A 17,127-nucleotide genomic window follows, 5' to 3' on the forward strand; every position below is an offset into this window, starting at 1 on the left:
GAAAAATTCTAGGAAGGTTCTTGCATACCTTTTGAGACATGTTATATACATCAGAACAACTTTTATAAAGAAACGTAAATATTTAAATTATTGTTTCTTTTTTCGCAATTTCTATTGGAAATGACTTTAGGTTTCTGTTCTCATTTAAACTCTTTGTCAAACTCAAATTTTGTTTACACGTGAGCAGTCCCTAATGATTCACCTACTCTATTCGTTAGATTATTTTTGTCTTTTGGCGACTTTACACGTGCAAAACAGAACAATGTTTTAGAAACAGTAAACAAACCATACTTTACTAACTTCCTAATTTAACTAATACACATATACATATATTTCAATGTATGTAGGTGTTAGTGTAATAAATTTTAAAGAAAATATTATTAATAAAAGTGAGTGCATATTGAGCTGGCGACAATATGCCCAGAAGTGGCTTTGAATATGAGACGAAATGCAAAGATGCTAAGTGCCAAAAAAATGACAGCAAAAAAACAACCAAAAGTAGTTCGCAGTTAATCCCTAGTGACACTGTGTGCGATTCGTGCGTACTCCTTCGTTATGACCGTTTCTCTGCGCAGGAATCTCCGTTTGACTACCGCGACAGCAATCGGCAATCAGGCAATTTGCGGAGAAGCTTGACATGCAGCTCTTTAAGAAATCATATTTCTACGTCGCAACCTCAGAACAGTATGCTATTTCAACAACAACAACAACCTACCCGCAACCATCCAACGATGGCGCGCTCATTTCCACGTACTTTGTCCGCCATCGAGCTCAGTTCAGTCAATGTAATTGCATGTTAAATATGCTTGTAGAACTCTATTTACGTTTACATTTCTGGCCAATGTATTGTTTTATTAGTTTTTCTCCAGTTTAACATTTTTCCATCTTCATTCAACTTCCTCGTAGTATTATCTTGCATCTTTATATGTGACCTGGAATCATGAAAGGGACCTATTGTGCGGGTTCTGAACTATATTCCAAGCTTCAAGCTTATAGCCTATCGGGAAGCCAAGCTAAACAAAAACTTTAAACGCGTTTTTCTCGAAAACTTGTTTTCGCACAATAGGTCCCTTTCATGATTCCAGATCACATATGTATGTCATATGTTATATTTAAGCGTCTGTTAACTCGATTTATGCATAGAAATTTCTTTTTTCTTATATATTTTGTAGAAAAATAAAGAATTGATGAATGACATAATTACCAGCTGTAAATTAAAGAATGGTGAGTTTATACATTTTTTAGGCTCATCGTACGCCTACATCCATAGGCATATGAAGCATAATTATCTGATATTATATCTTACAAGTACTTAATAAAATATGGTTTTCTGCTTCATTTTCAAGGATTCGGATCTGGTGTTTCACCAGTCACCTCATCGCCAACTAAACGTCCTCTAAGTCCAGATCATCCAAATCCTGCACTACCAATTACTGAGGTAAGAACCATCTATAAATATATACATATGTATGTATGTATTAGTTTGGTGTAAAATAGAAAAAAATTCAATCCAGCATTTCAATATGAATAACAGACAAGTCAAAGCGATGACTTATTTCGATTTACTAATTTGAGCTTCTTATTGCGGAGTCATAAAATTCAGTGGCGCAGAGTATGACTCCAAAAAAAATAGGCTTTAAATTTAGTTGCAGCCTTTTGACACAATTTTCTATTAGCTATCAATCGAAAAAGCAGCAACTAAATTTAAAACCTATTTTATTTTGGCTATGACTATGCGCCAGTATGTTTTTAGGCTTCTCTCAAATTATTACGAAAAATCATTAAGTTTTGCATGACCTGAATTGTTTTCAGAATATGAAATACTCAATTTGAGATAGATTTGAGAACTAACCGTGTTTTCTAATATCAATTTATACCTCTAAATTGAATTTCTAATAACCATATTCCTACTGAAATGCAAATTATTAAAATGAGATTTTCTCTACTTCTCAAATAGAGAAATTCAATTTTCTCTAACCGTCCTATTCAGCAGCTCTCTCTGAATTCCATTTCGTTCCAGTCAGGTTTGAGAAAAGTTGAAGAAAATGAAAGTTTTCCTTCGAGGCTTTCAATGGGTATTTGAGATTTAAGAAGAGAGCTAGTTGTTAAATGCATCTCACATTCAGATTAAACAAAAATGCTTACGACTTATTATTTCGGTTAGAAAGCCGCGGATTTGCCATTCTATGTTGAAAAAAAAAAAAAATACTACATTATTTGATGTTGCCTATATGCAATGGCGTAGCAAATGCATAGCCGAATGTTTTGTTGGTATATTGTGTAAATATACTCCACCAGTTGGCAAGCGCAACGATGCTAGATCATTGCACATATAAACTCCCCTAATATGTTTAACAATATTTATCCTTGATTTAATTATTGCATCGAAATATTTTCTCCAACAGTCTCCGAGTCCTACTATGAACCGCATGGGGTGGACTTTGCGAACTCTACTCGTAGCTGATAATTTAAGTTGTCTCAAGGATAGAAAAGTGAGTAAATGCCGTAAATAAGATTTATGTGGATGTGTGTATGTCAGTGCAAAATTAAAAAGGCCTGTATAGTTTTATAGATGAAAGGCGGACAGCGGACATTAATGTTACTAAGCAGTAAGTATGTGTGTGTGTGTAGGTTTCTGTGACAGTGGCACCTGGGTAAAATTTCTTATTTCGGAACAAATAACCTTCAGGAACAATTTAATATATGGTGGTAGAAGGTTGAATGTGGTCATATTAAATCGTTCCCGATATGGTCGGGCTTTACCTTAATGGTGCTTGCTACCGGAACGTACCGGATCTATATCCGGTAAAGGGCCATCAACATCAATAACACTCCCCAACAACAACAGCAAGAATTTTGTTGCACAACTGTAATATACACGATACACATTCTATATACCTACTTCTTTCTATACACACACATACGTAATAGAAATGATTATATACATTTATTTCCTTCAATAGGTTGCTGGCAAATTAATACGAAAATGTGCACCTGGCACCGAGTTGGTTGATTGGCTGCTAAATTTGTCATCCATCGTGCATACCCGCGCTCAAGCAGCTGGCATGTGGCAAGCATTGCTCGAGGAAGGAGTACTCTCACATGGTGAGTCAATGACAATCGTCAATTTTCATCCTTTTTTTTGCTAAGGCTAAAAGGAGTAAATGCCGTTTACAGTAAATAAGGAGCAGCCTTTTAAGGATAAATGTTTTTTGTACCGATTCCGTGTTGACGAGGACGGCACTGCTGGTGGTTATCCAACAGGCGAAGATATCAATGCGGCAAATGAACATATTCGTGATGGTCTGAGCACACTGTTCCAACGTGGTCCAGATGCTACTTTACGCATGATTTTACGTAAAACGTAAGATGAAGCCCTTTGCCTGGAAATTGAATTGTTTAGTTATAAATTAATTATAATGTTTTAACTTGTCATATTTTACAGTTCACACGAACGCACGCCTGAAGAGCTTGAATTAATATTTGAGGAGCTTTTGCACATCACTGCACTCTCGCACTTGTCAACCAGCATAAAACGTGAATTATCATCTATTATCGTTTTTGAATCTCACGCCCATTCTGGCACCATACGTAAGTTCAAACAACTTTTGGTTTTGTTATTTAGTTTTGCGCTGTATTTATTTATGTTTAATTGCAATTAACAGTATTCAATCAGGGAGACGAAGGTAGATCTTGGTATATTCTGCTCAAAGGATCAGTGGATGTTGTAATTCATGGCAAAGGCACTGTGGCCACCCTAAAGACTGGTGATGATTTTGGTAAACTCGCTTTGATAAACGATGCTCCCAGGTAAGTTGAAAAGCAAAAATTTACTCCCGAGTCAGGAGTCCTGACTTACGAATACGCTACGACATCTTCAAAAATATCCCAACAAACGAAAACATCTGAATATGAATGATCGAGAAATTTTTTTTCTGTAGAGCTGCCACAATCGTCTTAAAAGAAAATAATTGTCATCTACTACGTGTTGATAAGGAACATTTCAATCGCATTTTACGTGATGTGGAGGCCAATACATTAAGGCTACAAGAACATGGCAAAGACGTCTTAGTGCTGGAACGAGTGGCTAAACAGCGTGGACAGCATTCGGCATTCAAGTAAGTTAAATATGAAAAGGTCAAAAGATGTCCATAGAGAAATTGCCTACCCAAAAGAAAAATATAACACCTTCTTTTCAATTAAATTTTTGTTTCCAATTTAGGTACACAGTCATGTCGGGAACACCATCAAAGATGTTGGAGCATTTGCTAGAGACACGGCTCGGCAGTCAAGTGAGCGGATTGGATCCATTCTTGGATGATTTCTTGCTCACCCACATCGTTTTCATGCCAGTTGTACAGTTGGTTGATGAGTTGGCTAATTAATATCCTTTTTAAAATATGTACTGTAAACTTTTATACAGAGCGCTCACCCTCATATATGAAATGTGGGATATCTCATTAATTGCCTGATAGAGAGGACTGGTAACGACAAAAAAATGGACAGATATTATTACATAATACTACTTAATTACCCAAAGAATTCAAGCAAATCGCCAACCCAAGTAAATCGTATGAACGGCAAATCGCCAGAATAGCACGCAGCAATAAATTTTAAATTATTTTTAACACAGATCAAAGATGTTTGATAAATAGGTCGGAGGTAAAAATAATAGCTTCCAGGACTATTGCAGAACTATCTCAGAATTTTTTAGGCATTTAAGTTCAATTTTTAGAATATTTAAGTTCATTTGGAAATTATACTGTTTTCGGGATCATTTCAGGTCAATTTCGGTACCGATATGGTTAATTTTGTAAGTAATTGTTTCCGAGGGCGAGGGACCCTCCCTTCAATGTAGCCAATAGATGCTTTTAGACTGTTAGCTGTATGTGTACCATACGTAATCCAAATTTAATTTTACCGTCCCGTCGTCATTGAAAAGAAACATCTGGACAGCCACATATCACAACTTTTTGATCATAGAACACACTTCTGGGACCTTATAGACCGACCAATTCAACCTAACCCAACCAGATACACATAACTGTAGACTTTCTAAAAGGTGACTGTCACGTAGTTGTGAAAACTACAAATAAATTTAATATAACCACTCATCTTTTCCTTAACTTCATTGCACTTTTCATTGTGATGTGAATGATGGTTCGCAAACTCCCGAAGATCGGGAATATATAATTAATTTTAAAAGGCGCGTTGTGCAGTTCATGCAAAAATGGGTGATGGCTGTACGGCATGCCGCTTTCGATGAACCAAGCGTCTGTGATTTTATTGAGGTTTGACTACTGTGACTATGTTCCCTTCGATTTCCATTCAAATTTTATATTTTGTTTTCTTTTAAAAATAGGATTTGGCTGCCGAGGTTGAGGCCGATCCAGAACTGAACGAGGAAACGAGTATCATACATAATGTACTTACACAAATGTCTCGTTATCAGGAGGACCGAAATCAAAATGCTGGCCAAAAATGGAAGTTGCCACCAAATGGTCAACCGATTTGCTTATTTAGCGGTAATCCTACACCATCAAAAACTGTTATACGGCCCGATGATGATAGTAAGTCGATAATCTCATTCGGTTTTATGCTGTCACTTAATACTTCAACACGCCCTGTTTAACAGTTATATTCCGAGTGTATTGCGCTGATCACACCTATTGCACTTTACGCTTCCCACTCCACACGACTGCAGAATTGATAAAGGCATGCGCGGCTGATAAGCTGCAATTGAATCGAGCGCCAGAAGACTTGGTAATGGTTGAAGTCAAATCAAATGGAGAACGTTCGGTATTTAAAGACAACGATGTCAGCATTCCCACTGGACTCAGTCTAAATGGTCGACTTTTTGTATCGTTGAAGGATCACATTGATGCATTGGTAATAACTTGTTGTTGTTAAATTAACAGTCCAATGCAGTAAGTAAACTCCTTATAATTTTGTTTAGAATCCGCTTCCCGAACAAGAGGGCCCCACAGAGGGCATAGAACTCGATTTAGAAATTTTAAGTACCAAAGAAATCGCCTACCAAATTACACTTTTTGATTGGGATCTATTTTGGGCAGTACATGAATATGAACTACTCTACCATACATTTGGAAGACATCACTTTGGAAAGGTAAAAACTTAATGTTTCTCATCAGTGTACGAGCTAGCTGCATAGTTTGGAGATTAATCGTATTAATGGGGAAAGTTATTGTCCTGGTTGATTGCAATCTGCCATTATTCGGAGCGACTTTTTTCATGAGTATAGTCTCTGCTTTGAAACTATTAAGTCTCAAAAATCGCATTTAGGTCGCATACTAGCATGGGAAACAGTTGCCAGTTTTAGTAGTTACATCGGAAATATATCGCATTGCAAGTCGGATCGCTGAGTTTTGTGTTAAGTGAAGCCACTCCTTCTTTTCCGTCTAATGACCATTATACTAAATGGCAAAGTGCAATCAACAAAGATAAAATTTACGCTAGTCAACTGGATCCTGGATGAATGGCACAGTTCAATTTTATTTGTTTCGCTCTGTAAAATGTTACTTTTTTTTTAAAGATAACTGCAAACCTTGATGTATTTTTGCGCCGCTTCAACGAACTTCAATATTGGATTGTAACCGAGATTGTGTCAACAAGCAGTATGAGCAAACGTGTGGGTTTATTGCGGAAATTCATCAAATTAGCAGCCTAGTAAGTAAATTATCTTAAATATGATGCACTTAGGGCCAATTTTACAGCGAAGAGTGAACTCACATTCCACTCTCACACCTACTCCAACTCCCACTACCTCTACCACTCCCACTTTCACATTCACTAATGGCGTTTTCTTTTCTGGAAAAAATGTTGCCCCCATTTTGCACTCCTAAATTAAAACCTTTGAACTGTGTTACCTTGCGCTCTCAAAAAAAGCCAACTTTTTAGGTAATAGCGCCCCTTTTCTTATTTAGTGAGAAGTATTTAGTAAGAGATCACAAACTTACGAAAGAGCTGAGAAGGACAAGCAGTGCGATACTAGTTCCAGAAGAGGAAACGCCACAACACTCTTACTCCAACTGCCACTTCCACTCTATAAAGCGTTGTGCACTGAAACTTTATAGCTCTGTGCCTACCTACGTATGAATATAGCGAATTTTACCATGTCCTAATAGAGCCGTGGCACGGCCCACTATTCCAAAATTCTACGCAGATTTATTGTCAATAAAACGAAATCGGCCTTTGAAATACCCAATAACTACGTGAACCTATTGTAGATAAAAATATATTTTCCCTACAGCTGTAAGGAGTATCAGAATCTAAATGCTTTTTTCGCCGTTGTCATGGGTCTCTCAAATATGGCAGTTTCACGACTTGGTCAAACTTGGGATAAAATACCATCGAAATTTCGAAAACTTTATCAGGAATTCGAAGCACTCATCGATCCCAGCCGTAATCATCGTGCTTATCGCGTATTTGTTGGTAAACTTCAGCCGCCAGTTATACCATTTATGCCACTTTTACTAAAGGATATGACGTTTGCACATGAAGGAAATAAAACGAGCTTAGATGGATTGGTTAATTTCGAGAAGATGCATATGATGGCCCAGACTATGCGTACAATTCGTTTTTGTCGTTCACGAAGTTTAGGTAAATTAACCGAAGCCCGAATCAACACATTAATCATATGTCACCCGGTCTATGAAAAGGTGGCTTATGACTCAAACAAAATTACTACCACTAAGAAATTAAAAAATGCATTGTTTATCTTTAACATCTGTTTCTCGCAATTTATTTTTTGAGTCATAAGCCACCTTTTCATAGACCGAGTCACATATATGATATGTTTTTTTTTTTTGTTTTGTTTAGGTTTGGAGCCACCATCACCAAAGAGCGAGGGAGAGGTACGCTCATACATTAGTTGCCTGCGTGTTATTGACAATCAGCGCACTTTGACAGCTATGTCGGCTAAAATTGAACCAACTCGTAAAGTTTAAAGCGAAAGGCGCTATAAAACACATAAAGGAAGATAATTATGTAGAAGTGCTGACACATTCAATAGATTTGCAAATTGTTTTCCTATACTCATTCCTAGCCTTAAACCTAAAAAGCAGTACCAATTCGCCTCAATCTACATAGCGTCATACAACGATACAACTTTTGATATAATTTGAAAAACACAAGGTGCTAAGAAGCTCTATACTAAAACGTAATAAGTACACCCTTAACTTTTTTTTGAAATATGGATGGGATTTAACTTCACTTTCTAATACCTAAGTAAAAACCTTTATGAGAAGTAAAACAACAGAAGATTAAGCCATTCTGGAACATTCTGAAAAATATGTTTCATACCAAAACGCATAGGTTTATACAAGTATTACATTTCGTCGACGCCGTGTTAAAATCTTCTGACTGTCCTTTTCACTCAAAACCACTTTTTGATGCTAATGGAAAGGGAGACAATCTCTGCGCATGATGGTTATTGAAAAGTTTGTGTTTATTGTCCAGAATCGTTAAAAAAAACATTAACAATAAAATCTGCTAAATCCAACAAAATCATGAAAAGCTGCTAAGCTCATACATTTGGAAAATTTTACGTTTTCATTTAATTTATTTTTTAGTATTTTTTAGCGCGGCGTTGATGAATTAAAAATAAAAAAATAAATGTAAGGCGCGATAACCTCCGAAGAGATCTAAGGCCGAGCTTCTCTTCCAATTTGCGTCGTGCTCCTATTGATTTTCCCTACAAATCGGCCGGCCGGGACCTACATGAGCTTTTCATGGCAGAAATACACCCGGAGCGCTTGCCAAACACTGCCGAGGGGCGACCCCGCTTAGAAAAATTTTCTTCTAATTGAAAAACCTTATTTCTAAAATGTTTATGTTGCTTTGCCCGGGGTGTGAACCCAGGGCATACGGTGTGATAGGCGGAGCACGCTACCATCACACCACGGTGGTCGCCAATGTTGATGAATTACTTAGTTGAAAATTTTGTTATGTTCAAACGAATGAGGATAACTTGTGGACTAAGAAGTGAGTATTTGAGTACTCCACAATTGATGCTCATATGGTCCAATTTACTTTGCAGTGTCCTAGGGCAGGAAAACTTACTCCAACTCGGAATATTCATTCAGAGTAATACACACCTCCATATCTACTAGCGAGTCCTTCCGAGATATCACAAAAAACTACTTCATGAAGTACTTACAAGCGGAACAAGAGCTGTAGTATTTTTTATTCTATATTAAAGAACTAATATGACAAAAATGGTGAATATATTCCAGCCAATTTTTGCAGGATACCAAAACCCTATGTTCTATAAATACCAAATACTATTCACACCAAAATGTATGGAATCCAATAACCTCCAAACAAAACCGCAGTAATTTCATAAGAAATAATTACAAACAAGTATATGTTTTAACTTGTTGTTATTATTGTAGCCTAGCCTGCATATTTGTAATCGGATTTGCCTCGCGTATGTGAGGTTGACAATTGCGTTGCGGATGCTATGAATTGCGCTTATTAACCCCTTGAATTCCATGTTTTAACTTCGAATCTATTTGTCCGATAAAAGTGATTTATTGGCTGTATGTTTGTTCCTTCATAACTGATATAATATCATAAGTGTGATATTAAAATATGTATCCATTTAAGACGGTACACTTTTTCTCATCTAAGAACTTGTTATAAGTCTTTTATTGCATTTTGGTTTGGAAAATGATTTAAGATCTGTTGGTGCTTCCTTAAGTGTTGATGAAGCAGCTTTCGCCCATTGTTGGGCGGCCTAGCATCTTTAAACGCTTAAGCGGCAAGTAAGTGAGAAAATAATTAATTAAGCTTTTCCTGCCCTAAAAATATAGTGACATGATAAGTGATTATAGATAATTGAAAACTTAATTAAATACTGAGATTAGCTCTGTTTTCTTCCTGCGGACGTACCGTTTAATTATTGAATGTACCGTAAGACTTTCAGCCAAATGTTATTTTAAGTTTTGAGGATACAACTATTTGTCGTTGTATTCAGATGTACATATGTAGGTACACAAGTATTTAGTATATATTTATACAAATAATCTTAACGTTTTGATTTTATTTTTAGCAAATTTTAAAAGTATAAAACTAACAAAATTTTTTTTTACAATAACTTTTTAAAGAGTTTTGCAAATTATAAAAACATCACTGATGACATAAAAGCCTTCTTCACTAAACTAAAAAGCATAGAGCCGTTATATCAATTTATGAAAATATATTGAAACTTTTTATGCATTTTATGGTAAAAGAAAATTTATGGAACTCATTTCCCATCTTCTTGTTAGCCAAAAACAAAAAATAATTAGATAATAAATTTTAAAAATATATGTAAATAAGTATTTGCAATAATCTCTTTAATAATCGACACTTATACTAGAAACGATTCTCTATATAATGCATATATTTTTATGATCCCAAGAACTTGAATTATAACAAATAGAAATTCTGAGTCTATCAATATTTATCTAAAGAACATATGTAGGCCCAGTTTTCCAGAGCGTGTTCGAACTACAGTTTAAGTTGACTGAAGTTTATCCCTGCCTTTTTGGCCGTTTGCCTAGATTTTTAAAACTCGCAGACGCTTTAAAAAAGCGGGCCTTGCAAATATTATTTCAAGATAAGCCCATTCCAAAAGCTCAAAATATGTAAACCACGTTAACAAAGATGAGCTTCAATAAGCCATGGTTTCCACAAATCAATAAATAAACGAATTTTGTAACCAAATTTTTTAAATGCATATGTATCTGGTAAATTCGTTTTGTATGTTTATAGATGTATGTATATAAGTACAATTTTCTACATATTACATACATACATACAAAGGGAAATTAAAATTGTTAAATAACAAAAGCCTTTCATTACTTTATCTACAGTAAACTTCACAAATCGTCCATTTATTATATATGTAAATATACATTTACCAACTAAAAGCAAACATTTATGTACATATATCAATTTTAATATAACTTGTTCCAAAATTTTGCTTCCTAATTCTGAAGGTCTACAAAAAACATACAGAAAATTTCTTGCTTGAATTAAGTCGTAGCTCTCACCGGAAGACTCGTTCGTGGTTACCAAGTTACCTAAAACTGTTTCGCCTGTGAAACCCGCCTATGAATTATGCGGTCCCGCGAATTATTCAACCTGAACTACCACCGTCTAACAGAGAGCTACATAAGCTAAGTGTAAAAAATTAGTATGCTTATCCGATAGTGAATCTTCGTTTTCAATTGGTCGCTATCAGAATAAAGCAAACAAAAAAACAACAAACAAAATATTATGAATCGTAACTATTTAGATAAAAATTATATATGTGATTAGATTTGACAATCTTAAGATAATGCTATAAAATAATTACAAAACTCTACATTGAACTTAACACCAATAATAATAAAAAGTAATAATAATATTTAAGAAACTTTAAAGGCGTACTCACCGTTGCGATAAAAAAATCGGAATGGTATTTTTAATTTTTATCTTTATAACTATTTGTAACTGCTTCTCCTGCTTAAGGGTTTGACTAAATTTTACGATCTTCATTACTGCGAATTTTATATGAGCTAAAAAACAATACAATTTTGAATTTTGATAACATTTTTTTGGCAGCCAGTGTATATGTTATGTTTTAACACACATTTTACACATATAATAGAAATAAAACTTACAAATATACGAAAAATTGCACAATGTATCCAATAGAAGCAATTTAGAAATAAAAATTTTGTGTTATACATGAATATATATACGTATGTATGTATGCATATTGAATTAATATAATAATTAACGTTGTAATAACTTATTCCATTAATTCTTCAACAAATCTGCATACCTACTTATTTTAGAAACAAACAAAAAATAAAGGTTTGCATGTTTGCATTTACATCCATTCAATGTTGTAGGTAGGGCATTTCATATCGTATTGTCACCTTTTTTATAATCTCTGAGACTCTCTATTTTATTTTTCCAATAAAAGTTTTTAGAAAAAAACCAAAGTTTTAAAAAGCTAGTTAAAAAAGCACAAAAAACTCCACCTCAATTATTAAGAAAACTCAAACGATGCATATGAATCTATCAAACTTTTCGTAAAAATGATAAACCGTTATGGGTCTACAGAACTCGTAGTCATTATATTTTCCATATTTCCTGATTCAGAGATGCCGATTTTTTTTCTAGAACTAGAACCATCTATAGCATAGTTCATGGGGAAGGGTGTATTGGCATTGGTTATTGGTTTCCTTAACCTAAATGATGTGAAATATTCATAAAAAAGAAGAAAATTAAAAAAATTTATAACAAATTGCACAATTAATAGGTCACTAAGTCAAAACGTATCCGAAACAAAAAAAATAATAAATTCACCAACTCAAATATTTATAGGTTACGGATATGGCGTAAAACCGAAAACCCAATTTGTTGGCTATAGAAAGGTCATGGGTAGGGCGTTATAGTATGGCACCATCAATCAGTTACATTGATTTCCATAAGGTTGGTTGGATCAGTTGTTATATGGATATAGATATGGCAAGTTTGCCAAGCCCTTAACTGATACTGGTCGAAAATTATTATTTGTTCTTATATATTTCTTTCTCTTAATAAATTATAAAATAACAGAAAAACAAAAACAACGACGGAGAGCCTTTTCTTAAAATACAGAAAAGTCAAAATACTTGTTAAATGAATATGCAAATGTTGTGTCCAATCTAAAAAATGTTCATAAAATTTGCCAAAACTGGTCGAATAAATGAGAAATCTATAAAAAAAACTTTCGTATAACACCAACCAGTATTTGTACGATAAGAAGATCGCTGAGCTAAGGAGACATACAGAAAAAAAGGGTTAGGTCTATGGGCACATACAGACATACATAACTACACAGACATGTGTACAACATATCTGAAGAACTCAGAGCTCAAACTTCGTATCGAACAGAAGGTGTTTGTGGAAGTGCACATAGCATTGTGTGACACCTAGAAGATTTTGAAGATCTAAGAATTACTACATACAAGATTTTTACCCCTAATCGAGTTACGGGTAGAAACCCAATTTTTCGTACCCTTGGACCCTTACAAGCCTATAACTTTTTTGGTTATAAACCGATTCTCAGTTTATTTCTGATTCACACCTTTCCAAAAATATACATATGTTCCAACTAGAGTTTTCGGGTTTTGTCACCTTTAGTGTTATCTTTATGCACTAATTTATAGGCAGATTGCATCGATCCTGGAAACTAGTTATGTTCAATCAGCATTCATTTTTTAAATACGTTAAAAACTGATCGGGTTATTAAATTTGTGTACTGTTTATGACAAAGAATGATGTTTCTTCCAACCAAAGTTGGTAAAAAAACTTAAAATCAGTTGAAAATAACATAATTTATAATGATGTATATTGGAACGATTTTCCGTAATCCCTTGTCAAATTTGGTTTTGAGACAAACCGGTTTCGGCGTTGTGCCATCATCAGTGTCGATTTTCGGTCGTTTATAATCACTTTCTGAGTCGTTTTGATACAATTTTATATTTTTTCAAACTTGGCTTTCATGAAAATTTGAATAACTCAGTCAGTTTTGAACATATTTTAAAAAATTAATTTTCTTTTGAAGCTCAGACACGGGACCATATATTCCGTTTTCACTCAAGCCTTGTTGCAGTTGCTAACGTAATGTTTTTGGATACTATGTCTGCAGGCGGGATGTGTAAAGTGGCGTGCAATGCTGCTGTCGGGCTAGGTTTTCGAACTCCCACTATGCTAATCATTGATACTCTGCACAACCCCTCAAGTCTTTAGGTAAACGTAATTTCTTGTGTGGCTGTCCACCAAACAAGAACTCCATAGTAAAAAACGCAAATAGCCAAATGAAAGAATTTGGGTGATAGGACACACGTGCATCCTAGCATCATCTTGAATGAATACAGTACTGCGGAGGCTTTCTTCGTTCTCTCTTCCACATGGAGTTTCCACCGCAACTTACTATCTGGTATAACTCCTACATACTTTGTGCTATATTTTTCTTGTAGGGTTATCCCTCCGAGCTTAGGCTTAATTCAATTAGGGACCTTCCATTCCCTAGTAAATAATACTAGATCTGCCGCTTATGATGATAGAAACGTGATCGGCATATGCCGTAAGTTTGACAGGGCCTCTGTCGAACCGCCTTAGCACTTGGTTTTTAGCCAGCGTTGTTGTTGTTGCACCATTAAGGAAACTCCCTTAGAAACTTGGGGATTGTTATCGATGTTGTTGGCCCTTTGCCGGATACAGATCCGGTACGTTCCGGTAACAAGCACCATTATAGGACAATCCCAACCATTTTGGGAATAATTTAGTATGACCATATGAAACCTTTTAGGTCATACCGCCTCCCCACATAGACTAATTTGCCTTTGGTGTAAGCATGTTGTGCTGAAGAGAGGAATTCCTCGTTCATTTTTGATTTTATATGCACATCTATTAATCTCTCCAGAGTTTTGGGCAGAAAACATGTCAAACTAGTACACAAAATCCTGAACTCCCAATTATTTTTCTGATTTCACTTTTAACACTTTACTACTTTTTGCTCTTGTAAGCTAATGGTAAGTTTAGACTGTTTGTTGGGGTCATATTCTATGTATGCATGTATGTATGTATGTAGATGTATACATACAAACAGATACAATAAAGACGAGTCATACACTGTAAGAAAAATAACTCCAATTAACTATAAGTAATTTAACTTTAAATAGACAAAAAAAAACGAGAAAAGTAACCGTTAACAAGAGTTATTGCAGTCCTTCAGGCAAAATGTCAAAATTCACCACTACATACAGACATAAAATGACACTCAATAGAGCAATATTGTAGATTTTAAATAAATATACATATAAATGTTTACATTATGTTTATTAATGGTATAATATTTTTTTATTTCTTTAACACAAATTCCGTATGTACTTACATAAACATATTTACAATTAAAAAGTGTAAAAAAAAGTAAAAATGTAGTGTAATCTCTCAAATAAAAATAAATGAATATAGACAAATAGAAGAAATTAAATGGTTTTACTAAATATGAAATTGCTATGGATTTGAGGTAAGATTTAACAAATATGTATTTTAACAAGTAAGGAAGGCTAAGTTCGGGTGTATCCAACATTACATACTCAGCTGAGAGCTTAGCTGCGTTGGTTTCGTAGGATTTCGTAGATGGTTTAAAAGTGGTTTTTAATTCCATATCACATACGTTTGGGAAATATCGAACAAATTGTAGACCAAGGGTGACGTTTTTTGGAACGATTCATCCTTTGTCAAATAAGGGAAAATCACCATGTAGGAAAATGAACCTAGGGTAACCCTGGAATGTGTTTGTATGACATGGGCATCAAATGAAAGGTGTTAATGAGTATTTTAAAAGGGAGTGTGCCTTAGTTCTAACGATGGAGGCCTTTTCGGGATATCGCCATAAAGATGGACCAGGGGTGACTCTGTAATGTGTTTGTACGATATGGGTATCATATTAAAGGTATTAAAGAGGATTTTAAAAGGGAGTGGCTCTTAGTTGTATATGTGAAGGCGTTTTCGAGATACCGACCAAAATGTGGACCAGAGTGACCCAGAACATCATCTGTCGGGTACCGCTAATTTATTTATATATATTCATATTGGTTCACGATACACTACAAATGTAATACCACGAACAGTATTCCTGCCATGATTCCAAGGGCTTTTGATTTCGCCCTGGAGAACTTTTTCTTTTTCTTCTACTTAATATGGTAGGTGTCACACCAATTTTACAAAGTTTTTTTCTCAAAAAACCAATCCAATCACCATGTTTCATCTATTTTTTCGTATTTGGTATAGAATTATGGCATTTTTTTCGTTTTTCGAAATTTTCGATATCGAAAAAGTGGGCGTGGTTATAGTCGGATATCGCCCATTTTGAATACTAAGAGTGAGTTCAGATAAGTAGGTGGACTAAGTTTAGTAAAGATATATCGTTTTTTGCACAAGTTATCGTGTTAACGACCAAGCGGAAGGACAAACGGCAGAATGCCAAATTTTATCATGATATCTTCAACAACTGCCAAATTACAGCTTGCAAAACTTTTAAATTAGCTTCTTTTAAAAGTGGGCGGTGCTACGTCCATTGTCCAAAATTTTACTAATTTTCTCTTCTGCGTCATAAGGTCAAGTTTCATCGCTTTATCCGTCTTTCGTAATGAATTATCGAACTTTTTCGGTTTTTTGAAATCGAAAAATAGGGCGTGGTTATAGTCCGATTTCGTTCATTTTAAATAGCGATCTGAGATGAGTGCCCAGGAACTTACATACCAAATTTCATCAAGATACTTCAAAATTTACTCATGTTATCATGTTTACGGACAGACGGACATGGCTAAATGAATTTCTTTTTTCGCCCAGAAAATTTTGATATATAAAAGTCTATAGCTATCTCGATTAGTTTATGCCGTTACGGGGTACCGTTATGCGAACAAAATTAATATTCTCTGTTAGCTCTGCTCAGCTGAGTATAAAAACATGCACACGGATGTTAGGGAAGGGATAAGGTCTATATAAATTGAAGCGCACTTCCCTCAAGTAGCTCAATGAAATCAATTTCTCGAGACTTTCACTACACAGAAGATTTACGGCTATATTCCGAGATAAGGTCACATCTTCGCATGCCGTCGGATAAACGCTTGCTATTCGTATAGGTGTAAGTTCATAGGCTGCAAATATATATTTTTTTGGAGAGTCAGTTAAGATCCGAACAATGTAGGAACTTCGTATAATAATATCGATCTGGTTCATCAATTTTAATTGATGCAGCCAACTTTTCTCTCGAAGCCTCCCAGAGCCGCTCATATGATGGTGTCAAAGTCAGTATTTCTGCACCACATAGCAGGATGGGTACGATAAGTTAGTCTTAGAGATTGATTTTCGTTTGCCGAGAGGACTTTACTTTTCAATTTTAAGCCAGTTCCAAGTAGGATATGTTGGCAAGAGTGATTCTTCCTGGATTTCAATGGTGACATTGTTCTTTGTAATTATGCTGGTCTCCAAATAAACGAATCCTTTCCTTTTTCGGGAATTATGGCTGCCTCAAATGAGTTGCTTTTTTGATGGCGGAAGGTGCATCATTTTGTG

The 17,127-nt window shown here is 35.1% G+C and overlaps 1 protein-coding gene across 18 annotated transcripts in view; it reads left to right on the forward strand.

Annotated features, from left to right (window-relative positions):
- Epac (Exchange protein directly activated by cAMP) overlaps positions 1–15,037 on the forward strand; it is a 219,285-nt gene extending 204,248 nt beyond the window's left edge. For 17 of the 18 annotated variants that reach the window (XM_067776973.1, XM_067776967.1, XM_067776968.1 and 14 more), the window contains 16 exons: positions 1,173–1,224; positions 1,347–1,438; positions 2,406–2,492; positions 2,964–3,105; positions 3,178–3,364; positions 3,446–3,591; positions 3,666–3,810; positions 3,942–4,118; positions 4,223–4,384; positions 5,138–5,291; positions 5,363–5,570; positions 5,636–5,889; positions 5,957–6,127; positions 6,554–6,687; positions 7,271–7,620; positions 7,840–15,037. In XM_067776973.1, coding sequence (XP_067633074.1) covers positions 1,173–1,224; positions 1,347–1,438; positions 2,406–2,492; positions 2,964–3,105; positions 3,178–3,364; positions 3,446–3,591; positions 3,666–3,810; positions 3,942–4,118; positions 4,223–4,384; positions 5,138–5,291; positions 5,363–5,570; positions 5,636–5,889; positions 5,957–6,127; positions 6,554–6,687; positions 7,271–7,620; positions 7,840–7,967 — 2,589 coding nt within the window. In that variant the 3' untranslated portion in view covers positions 7,968–15,037. Of the gene's footprint in view, positions 1–737; positions 786–1,172; positions 1,225–1,346; positions 1,439–2,405; positions 2,493–2,963; positions 3,106–3,177; positions 3,365–3,445; positions 3,592–3,665; positions 3,811–3,941; positions 4,119–4,222; positions 4,385–5,137; positions 5,292–5,362; positions 5,571–5,635; positions 5,890–5,956; positions 6,128–6,553; positions 6,688–7,270; positions 7,621–7,839 lie in introns of those variants that run through there. The other variant, XM_067776971.1, reaches the window with a different exon arrangement.
- The last annotated feature ends 2,090 nt before the right edge of the window (positions 15,038–17,127 follow it).

The sequence above is a fragment of the Eurosta solidaginis genome, chromosome 3, assembly GCF_040869045.1.
Source record: "Eurosta solidaginis isolate ZX-2024a chromosome 3, ASM4086904v1, whole genome shotgun sequence".
Lineage (NCBI taxonomy): Eukaryota > Metazoa > Arthropoda > Insecta > Diptera > Tephritidae > Eurosta > Eurosta solidaginis.